The sequence below is a fragment of the Cebus imitator genome, unplaced genomic scaffold, assembly GCF_001604975.1.
Source record: "Cebus imitator isolate Cc_AM_T3 unplaced genomic scaffold, Cebus_imitator-1.0 Scaffold53, whole genome shotgun sequence".
Taxonomy (NCBI): Eukaryota; Metazoa; Chordata; class Mammalia; order Primates; family Cebidae; genus Cebus; species Cebus imitator.
The window spans coordinates 5,308,636-5,319,041 of record NW_016107368.1 but is presented as its reverse complement, the minus strand read 5'-3'; the positions used below and the strand labels follow the sequence as shown (position 1 = coordinate 5,319,041).

General features: G+C 55.2%; 2 protein-coding genes across 2 annotated transcripts in view; one reads left to right on the top strand and one right to left on the bottom strand.

Moving 5' to 3' along the window:
- The first annotated feature begins 1,336 nt into the window (after positions 1-1,336).
- Positions 1,337-8,608, top strand: SHD (Src homology 2 domain containing transforming protein D). The gene is given in 8 exon segments (XM_017528431.1): positions 1,337-1,399; positions 1,401-1,499; positions 1,501-1,653; positions 3,371-3,476; positions 3,555-3,743; positions 4,924-5,047; positions 6,332-6,451; positions 8,331-8,608. Coding segments are annotated over 8 exon segments (1,041 nt in total). The 3' UTR covers positions 8,518-8,608.
- A 2-nt stretch (positions 8,609-8,610) lies between these two features.
- The window catches only part of TMIGD2 (transmembrane and immunoglobulin domain containing 2), a 14,508-nt gene continuing 12,712 nt past the window's right edge, over positions 8,611-10,406 (bottom strand). Inside the window, exon 6 of the mRNA XM_017528209.2 lies at positions 8,611-8,627. Coding sequence (XP_017383698.2) covers positions 8,611-8,627 — 17 coding nt within the window. The remainder of the gene's footprint in view (positions 8,628-10,406) is intronic.

Sequence of the window (10,406 nt, the reverse complement as noted above, 5' to 3'; positions counted from 1 at the left end):
CTTGGAGGACAGGAAGCCCGATCCCCATCCTCCCTTCCTTTGCCCCCCTCTTCCTTCTCGCTGAGTCAATATCAATTCAGCCAGTGACCTCTCCACCAATTTCCACACCCCCACTCTCCTGGTCAGTTTCATCCCCAGACATCGGTTCCATTTCGACATTCCATGTTGACCATTCCCACCCCCATCTGCTGGCTGTCACCCCTTCTGGCTGTCAAGTCCAGTCCTCCATTTCCCCGTCAATTTCCCCTTGCCCTCCATCTACCCCTCCCCAGCTGTGTCCCTCCCAGCGGGTCCCCATCTCCGGCGCTCCGCGCTCACTGGGACCAGCCTCGGGCGTCCGGGTCAGTGTCCAGCTGCCTTGGCCTCGGCCCCGGATACTGCCGCCCCCGGCCCCCCTTCCCTCGGCGGGCAGCGGCTCCCTCCCTCCCCAGAACAGCTGAAGGTCTCAGTCACTTGGGAGGGGAGCGCAGGGGGAGGGGAGAGGCGGGGGACACGGAGGAGGGGAGGCTGGGGAGCCTTGACGCAGCTGCCCCGGACGCGGCCCGCGGCTGGTGGGAACCTGGCCTTGCTCTCGCGCGCCTCCTCCCCAGCGTCCCACCTCCCGGCCGCCCACTGGCGGCGGCGGGGAAAGACTCTCCGAAAGCGTGAAAGGGGATTGTAGAAGGTTCTTATTTATCTTTGTGCGGGTGGCTGGGGCCGGATCGAAGCGGCCCTGCTGGTGGCCCCGGGATTGGCGCTCCCCGCTGAGTCGAGAGGAGCGCGACAAAGGATGCTTCCCGCGGGGGTCACCGCCTCGGCGCCCCAACTTTGAGCGCGGCGCCCGCGCGCCTGGGGAGCCAGCCAGCTGCGCTGAGATCCCCGGCGTCCAGGCTGGGCAAGGGGCCGGGAGCGTCTGTAGGCTGCGCTAGCCCAGATCTCCGGAACCCAGGAAGGGGTCCCCGAGCTTCGCGGAGGCGGCGGGCGGCCGAGCCGCGCCAGGGAACCTCGCTGCCCTCGGAAACTCCGCGCCTCTCTGCGGATGCCCCTCGCCCTGACCCCCAGCGAGAGGCGTTCAGGGCCCTGCGGGGCGCCCCTTTCCCCGCGGTGCTTCCCCAACCGGACTAAGGTGGGTTTGTCCTCCTCCCTCCTCCGTCACCTCCTTTTCCTCCCCCTCCTTCACTTTTTCCTTCCCTCTATCCATCCAGAGCCCCGCCGCAGGGCGCACCTGACCTTTCTCCTCTTTCCCTGCTCTTCCTCTCCTCCTCCTCTTCCTCCTCCTCCCTGGGGAAAGGGGCCCGGAGAAGCGCATGTGTGGGTCCCTCTGACAGTGGCCGGATTGGGAGTGATCGGCACCCAAATGGCCAAGTGGCCATCGGACTACCTGAGCTGTGGCGGTCGGAGGCCCCCTCCGCAGCCGCCCACCCCCTCCGCAGCCGCCCACCCCGGACTACACCGAGAGCGACATCCTGAGGGCCTACCCGGAGCAGAAGAGCCTGGACTTCAAGGATCCCTATGAGGACAGCGGAGAGCCGCTTGGAGCTGGACCCCGCGGGCCCAGGGGACTCCAAGAACCCAAGAGATGCTAAGTATGGCTCTCCCAAGCACCGGCTCATCAAGGTCGAGGCTGCGTATATGGCCAGAGCCAAGGCCCTTCTGCGCGGCCCCGGGGAGGAGGTGCGTGGCTGGGTGGCCCCAGGAGACTAGGTGGAGAGGAGGCTCAGGTTGGGCTCCCTGGATCGTGGAGAGCTTGTTTTATGTGTGATCACAGAGGGGACAGGGGCACCAGACAGGCCCTTCCCAGTCCTCCACCTGCTTGGGGAGGTCTGTTCTTTTTTTTTTTTTTTGAGACACAGTCGAGTCTCCCTCTGTCGCCCAGGCTGAATGGAGTACTGTGGTGGGATCTCAGCTCACTGCAACCTCTGCCTCTCGGGTTCAAACCAATTCTCCTACCTCAGCCTCCCAAGTAGCTGGGATTACAGGCACCTACCAACCTTCCTATTAAGTTTTGTATTTTCAGTAGAGATGGGATTTCACCATGTTGGCCAGGCTGGTCTGAAACGCCTGACCTCAGGTGATCCTCCCGCCTCGGCCTCCCAAAGTGCTGGAATTACAGACATAAGCCACCACACCTGGCCGATATCTGTCCCTTTTCAATACATAATGCTGGCTGTCCTCATGTCTCTCCGACCACCCTCCTTGGTCTCTGGGTCCTCCTCCTCCATGGCCATCCTCTCGGCCCCCCCAGTCCCCTCCCTCAGCACCCCTTCCTCTTTGAACCTGGTGGGACTTTCCTAAAACAGATCTGAGTGAGTTCCTCCCCTCCTGGACACGTAAACACCTTCCCTATGACTCTGCCCTTCCAACCACTACGTTCCCATTTTGCAGAAGTGGAAACTGAGGCTCACAGAAAAGCAGTTATTTCCCCAAGGTCTCACAGTGTTCTAGCTTACTAAGATTTGAACCCAGGCTTCCAGGTGCAGCAGCTCATTCCTGTAATCCCAGCACTTTGGGAGGTAGAGGTGGGAGGATTGCCTGAGTCCAGGAGTTCAAGACCAGCCTGGGCTAACAGAGTGAGACCTTGACTCTCCAAAAAAAAATCAAAACATTAGCCAGTTGTGGTGGTGCACATTTGTAGTCCCAGCTACTCCGGAGGCTGAGGCAGGAGGATCACTTGAGCCCAGGAGGTCAAGGCTGCAGTGAGTCATGACTGAACCACTCCACTCCTGCCTGGGCAACAGAGCAAGACCTTGTCTCACACACACACAAAAAAAGTCCAGACATGGTGGCTCACACCTGTAATCCCAGCGCTTTGGGAGGCCAAGATAGGCGGATCATGAGGTCAGGAGTTCGATACCAGCCTAGCCAGTATGGTGAAACTCTGTCTCTACTAAAAATACAAAAATTAGCCAAGCGTGGTGGCCCGTGCCTATAGTCCCCACTACTCAGGAGGCTGAGGCAGGAGAATTGCTTGAACCCAGAGGTGGAGGTGACAGTGAGCTAGGACTGCAATACTGCACTCCAGCCTGGGCGACAGAGCGAGACTCCATCTCAAAAAAAAAAAACTCTTGGGCCAGTGTGGTGGCTAATGTCTGTGATCCCAGCATTTTGGGAGGCCAAGGCAGGTGGATCATTTAAGTTCATGAGTTCAAGACCAGCCTGGCAACATGGCAAAACCCCATCTCTACCAAAAATACAAAAATTAGCCAGGTGCGGTGGCGGGCGCACTCCAGCCTGGGCAACGGAGTGAGACTCCATCTCTGAATAAATAAATAAAAATCAAAAGTCTTGGAGAGGTGTCAGATGGCCCTGTAGGCAGGCAAGAGCTGCAGCATCACTTGGTGGGGGTGCCCCTTTTGAGTTCTTGTCCCCTCCTCCTTCCTTCCCTCTGCAGCTGGAAGCTGACACAGAGTACTCAGACCCCTTTGATGCCCAGCCTCATCCTGCACCCCCAGATGATGGGTACATGGAGCCCTATGATGCCCAGCGGGTTATGAGTGGTGAGTAGGCAGGGCTTGGGGGAAGGTGGCAGGGTCCCAGATGGGAGCAGGAACTGACCAGTGTCCCCGGCGTCCTAGAACTGCCTGGCAGAGGGGTGCAGCTCTATGACACCCCTTATGAGGAACAGGACCGAGAGACAGCAGAGGAGCCCCCTTCTGGGCAGAAGCCTCGGCAGAGCCGGATGCCCCAGGAGGACGAACGGCCAGCAGATGAGTATGACCAGCCCTGGGAGTGGAAGAAAGACCACATCTCCAGGGCGTTTGCAGGTGCTTCTCAGACCCACACCCTGACATCTGAGTGCCCCATCCCTGCATTTCCTCATCTGGTCATGTCTCCTGTTTCCATGTACTAAGTAGAGTCCAGTCACTTGCCACTTTGGTAGTTTGTTAATTCTCACTAGAGTGTGAATGACTGATAGTCCTAAATTCTTTCTTCCAAGACAACTTGCATCTTCCTTGGAAATGCAAACACTTTTTAGAGTGGAATAGAACCTACTTATCTTGCTGAGTGTGGTGCAGGAAGGGGAACGTGGTTTGCTTTTGGAATAGGGTGTGGGGGGTGGTGGGGGTAGAATTTTCTTCTCTTTTGTTTTCTAAGACAGAGTCTCACTCTGTCTCCCAGGCTGGTGTGCAGTGGCACGATCCCGGCTCCCTGCAACCTCCACCTTCCAGGTTCAAGTGGTTCTCCTGCCTCAGCCTCCTGAGTAGGTGGGATCACAGGCTCCCGCCACCAAGCCTGACTAAATTTTGTATTTTTAGGAGAGACGGAGTTTCACTGTATTGGCCAGGCTGGTCTCCCACTCCTGACCTCAGGTGATCCACCTGCCTCGGCCTCCCAAAGTGCTGGGATCACTCCGGACCAGCATTTCTTAGTAGTGAACCACAGGTCGGTTTCTAGCTGAATCGGATGAGCTTGGACAAGCCTCTGAGCCTTAGTTTTCTTTTCTGTAAAAGGGATAATTATAAAATCAGCTTTAAAAAATAAACTAATTTGGACCAGGAAGAGCTGTGCAAACACGGCTTTGCCCCCAAAGTTTTATGACTGGGAGGCTATTCGGAGCTCAGTGCCTTTGTCCCCCTATCTGTAGATTGGGGGTGATTTTCTAGTTTTAGGACTTGTCCTCAGTCTAGGCTGAACCCCAGAAGAGATTTAAGGACTAGATTTAGGCATTTAGTTCCCCTAGCTGGAAACTTCGAACCCACCCCCTCTAGCCACGCCCCCTGTGCTTGTTGCTCCCAGATTTATGAATGACTACACCTGTTTCTTCTGAAGGCCAATAGGTTGCAGCTGTGGCCAATCCTGCCCCTACCTTAAGCCCAGCCCCTGGGCTCTGATAGGTTGCCTAATCTGGCCCCGCCTTCCTACTGATAGTCCATTGGCTGGCCCCTGCCCCGCCCTCCAGGGGAGGCTGGACTTGATTCTTTCCTCTCTAAATATCCCTTGCAGTGCAGTTTGACAGTCCAGAGTGGGAAAGGACTCCAGGCCCAGCCAAGGAGCTCCGGAGACCCCCACCCAGAAGCCCCCAGCCTGCGGAGCGAGTGGACCCAGCCCTGCCCCTGGAGAAACAGCCGTGAGTGGGGCACTGAAGGTGGAAGAGCCCCGTTGAACGTAGCTGTAGACTCCAGTGTATCAAGTGGAAGTGTTTTCTCCAGATTAGAGGAACTGGGGGAACTTGAGTTCATTCATCCACTTATTTCTTCAACTAATCTTTACTGGGCACCAGAGCCTGCTGTGTGCCAGACACTCAGTTAGACACAAAACAGAATCAGATGGGGTCCCTTTCTCTCTGGTATCAAGTTCTGGGTTCAAATCCCTGCTCCTCCCTCCTGGCTGTGTAGCCTTGGGCAAGTCACTTAACCTCTCTGAGCCTCAGGTTCAAACAGAAAAGGGAATTTCCTTCCTTAACTTGGGTGGAGCTTACAGCCTCAGAGCCAAGAGACAGAAATCATTGTCAGCCAGAAGTTCTTAGGATGGAACTGGGAGGCGTAGGAGTTTGGTGGGCTCACAACTCCGTGCTGTGGGGCGGCACATGAGCTGGGAGACGCTGACTCTGTGTCCTTTCAGCCTGGGAGCTCCCGGAGGGAGTGCCCAAGTCCCCAGAATCCAGGTCATGTTATCACAGTCACCCCTAAAGCTCTTCAGTGGGCAGTGCAGAACTGGCTAACTCTGAGGCCTAGGGAGGCTGAGGCATGAGAATCACTTGAATCTGGGTGACAGAGGTTGCAGTGAGCCCAAATGGTGCCACTGCACTCCAGCCTGAGTGACACAGTGAGACTCCATCTCAAAAAAAAAAAGAAAAGAAAAGAAGGGGACAGGTGGGTGAGATATAAGATGTAGCACTGCTCTTGTGAAAGTGATTGAACTTGCCAAGGAGGCTGTGAAGATCCATGTCAGGTGCAGCCAATAACCAGGCTCCTCTTGAAAAATCCAAGGGAATTTTCCTTCTTCATTTGCCCAGATGTTACAAGCCCATGCATCAGCTGTGCATGGACCCAGCAGACCCCAGAGTGTGTTTGTTTTGTTTTTTGTTTTTGAATTGGGAGTCTCACTCTGTCGCCCAGGCTGTAATGCAGTGGCACGATCTCGGCTCACCGCAGCCTCCGCCTCCTGGGTTCAAGCAATTCTCCTGCCTCAGCCTCCTGAGTAGCTGGGATTACAGGCGCGCGCCACCCTGCCCAGCTAATTTTTTTGTATTTTGAGAAGAGACAGGGTTTCACCATGTTGGCGAGACTGGTCTTGACCTCAGGTGATCCTCCCGCTTCTGCCTCCCAAAGTGCTGGGATTACAGTAGGCGAGAGCCACCGTGTGTTTGAAGGGCAACAGCCTTTGATGAGATACCTGTTGGCACCGCTAGGTGGTTCCACGGCCCCCTGAATAGGGCGGATGCGGAGAACCTCCTGTCCCTCTGCAAGGAAGGCAGCTACCTAGTCCGGCTCAGTGAGACCAGCCCCCAGGACTGCTCCTTGTCTCTCAGGTGAGACCTCAGCCTCACAGGGACAAAGGGTCACTGGACTGCATGCGTCACTCTTTTGGGTTAATTCAGAGGGAGTGGGAAGGTGTGGCTCCAGCAGCCAATGGGAAGGGCTTCCAGGCCAGAGGGCGGGACTTCTAGGAGCAAGGGTGGAGCTTCCAGGGAGGCCATTAGCTGGTGAGAATGAGCCCCCCATCACTGGAGGTATACATGAAGACAGAGTGGAAGCCATAGAGGAGGTCCAGAACTTGGGTAAGATGAGGAACTAGGTGTGCAAGACTCCTTTGGACTCTCCTAGTCCAGAAATGGAGGTATATCAATTGTGTCCACCCGAAACCAGAATTTCAGGGTGTACCTGTAAGCATTTTAGGTCGAGACCCTGTTTGTTTGTACTTTCATCCCTAAAATTCTAATTATAAACCACTCCTAAGATTCTGCCAGGTGTCTGAGGGCAAGATCTAAGAGCACAAGATAGGATCGGAGCACAGTGTCTCCCACCTGTAATCCCAGCACTTTGGGAAGCCGAGGTGGGCGGATCACTTCAGGTCGGGAGTTCGAGACCAGCCTCGCCAGCATGGTGAAACCCCTTCTCTCCTAAAAATACAAAAATTAGGCGTAGTGCCTACATGTAATCCCTGCTACTTTGGAGGCTGAGGCAGGAGAATTGCTTGAACCTGGGCGATGAAGGACTATAGGCACACCCCACCGCACCTGGCTCATCTTTGTATCTTTAGTAGAGACAGGGTTTTGTCATGTTGGCCAGGCTGGTCTCAAACTCTTGGTCTCAAAAGATCCGCCTGACTTGGCCTCCCAAAGTGCTGGAATTATAGGCAGGTAGGGGTCGCCAGACCTGGCCTCTTATTATTACTTCTTTTTTTTTTTTTTTGAGACAGAGTCTCGCTCTGTCACCCAGGTGGGGTTCAATGGCACAATATCGGCTCACTGCAGCCTTCGCCTCCCAGGTTCAAGAGATTCTCATGTCTCAGCCTCCCAAGTACCTGGGACTGTAGGCGCCCACCACCATGCCCAGCTAATTTTTGTATTGTTAGTGGGGACGGGGTTTCACCATGTTGGTCAGGCTGGTCTTGAGCTCCTAACCTCAGGTGATCCACGTTCCTCAGCCTCCCAAAGTGCTGGGATTACAAGCGCATACTACCACGCCCAGCTAATTTTGTTTTGTTTTGTTTTGTTTTTGGGATGGAGTCTCGCTCTGTCACCTAGCTGGACTGCAGTGGCGCCATCTCAGCTCACTGCAACCTCCGACACCCAGTTTCAAGCAATTCTCCTGCCGCAGCCCACAGGGACTACAGGCACATGCCACCGTGCCCGGCTAATTTTTTGTATTTTAGTAGAGATGGGATTTCGCCATGTTGGCCAGGATGATCTTGATATCCTGACCTCGTGATCCACCCGCCTCGGCCTCCCAAAGTGCTGGGATTATAGGCGTGAGCCACTGCGCCCAGCCTAATTTTTATATTTTAGTAAAGATGACAGTTCACCATGTTGGCCAGGCTGGCCTCAAACTCCTGACTTCAAGTGATCCGCCTGCCTCAGCCCCCCAACCCACAAAGTGCTGGGATTACAGCCGTGAGCCACTGCATGTGCCTAATTTTTAAATGTTTTCCTGTGGAGACGGGGTCTCACTCTGTTTCCCAGGCTGGTTTCAAACTCCTGGCCTGGAGGAGCGATCCTACAGCCTCGGCCTCCCAAATCACTGGGATTACAGATGTGAGCAACTACACCAGCCACCACACTGCTGTTTACCGGATTTGGGGGATACAGGAGCACCAGGCCCTGGGCACTGTGGGAGGTGGATTTGGGGATAGTCACTTTCTGGGTGGGTCTGGGGTGCTCAGGAGGCCCCTTCTCCCTCATCCCCCAGGAGCAGCCAGGGGTTCCTGCATCTGAAGTTCTCACGGACCCGAGAGAACCAGGTGGTGCTGGGCCAACACAGCGGGCCCTTCCCCAGCGTGCCTGAGCTGGTCCTCCACTACAGTTCCCGCCCCCTGCCCGTGCAGGGAGCCGAACATCTGGCTCTTCTGTACCCCGTGGTCACGCAGACCCCCTGACAGCGACCCTCGGCCCCCTTTTGAGTCCTCGGGCCCAGAATTGTATCCCAAAGCCCTCCCCTGGCCTAGAAAATAAATAAGTTATTGTTTGTCTTAGTGTCCTTTCTGTGCTGCAGAGGGAAGAAGGGATCGCTGACTCCCAGCAGGAGAGCCCTGAGGGTCCTGGAGAGGGGAACGATGGGGTAATGGAAACGCTGGACGAGGCCAGGCGTGGCGGCTCACACCTGTAATCCCAGCACCTTGGGAGGCTGAGTTGGGCGGATCACTTGAGGTCGGGAGTTTGAGACCAGCCTGACCAACATGGAGAAACCCTGTCTCTACTAAAAATAGAAAATTAGGTGTGCATGGTGGTGCAGGCTTGTCATCCCAGCTACTCCAGAAGCTGAGGCAGGAGACTCGGTTGCACCCAGGAGGTGTAGGTTGCAGTGAGCCGAGATGGTGCCATTGCACTCCAGCCTCCGCAACAAGAGCAAAACTCCCTCTCAAAAAAGAAAAAAAAAAAAAATAGGCCAGACCGGATGGGTCTGTAATCCCAGCACTTTGGGAGGCCGAGGTGGGCGGATTGCCTATGTCCAGGAGTTCGAGACCAGCCTGGGCACCATGGTGAAACCCCCGTCTTTACTAAAATACAAAAAATTAGCCAGGTGTGGTGGCAGGCGCCTGTTGTCCCAGCTTCTCGGGAGGCTGAGGCAGGAGAATCTCTTGAACCTGGGAGGCAGAGGTTGTAATGCACCAAGATTGCGCCACTGCACTCCAGCCTTGGGGACAGAGCAAGTCATCATCTCAAAAAAAAAAAAAAAAAAAAAAAAAAAAAACACAGAAATCCTCAGGCCGGGCGTGGTGGCTCACACCTGTAACCCCAGCACTTTGGGAAGCCGAGGCGGGCAGATTACCTGAGGTCAGACCAGCCTGACCAACGTGGAGAAACCCTGTCTCTAAAAAAAATAAATAAATAGAAATAAAAAAGAAAGAAATCCTCGAGGGCCAAGGACATCCCCAGCTCTTTGTTTTGGGGACAGAGTTGGGGCTGGAGCCTGAATCTCCCATAGGGAGGGACCAGAACACAGAGAATAAGAGACAGAGCGAGGTAGGGCAGATAAAAACCGCACAGTAGAAACCAGCAGATGCAAAGATTGAGAGACTGAGGGGGGCCAGGCTCTCGGGCCAGCCCCGCTCCCTCCTCCGGGCTGCAGTGGCTTGATCTGCAGAAAGGACATCTGTCCCCATGGAAACAGCAGAAGCAGGGGAGGGGAGCCGGGCCTAGCTGGTGTCGCTTCAAGGTGACAGTTGGGCAGGAGACTCCAGGGGGCTGGTAAACACCGGGAAGACCCTGACCTTCCCCCTCCTCCCCCACCTCCAGGCCTGCCTGGGGGCGATGCCTCCGTAGGGGGTCTTTCCAGACGGGGCTGCATGGAAACCAGAACACTGCTCACTTTCTGCTCCTTGGATTTGTCCCTAAAAGTATAAAGTGGGAGGCGGGTTTTGAGTTGTCACAAAGTCCTTGGGCCACAGTGGGCCTCTCCAGCTACCCTTGGGAGCTCTGGGACCCCAGATGACCCCTTAAATCTTTTTTTTTCTGAGACAGAGTGTCACTCTGTCACTCAGGCTGGAGTGCGATGGTGTGATCTTGGCTTACTGCAACCTCTGCCTCCCGGATTCAAGCGATTCTCCTGCCTCAGCCTCCCCAGTAGCTGGGATTACAGGCATGCACCACCATGCCCGGCTAAATTTTTCTGTATTTTTAGCAGAGACAGAGTTTGACCATGTTGGCCAGGATGGTCTCGATCTCCTGACCTTGTGATCCGCCCTCCTCAGCCTCCCAAAGTGCTGGGATTACAGGCGTGAGTCACCGCACCCAGAACCCTTAATTTTTTTTTTTTTTTTTTTTT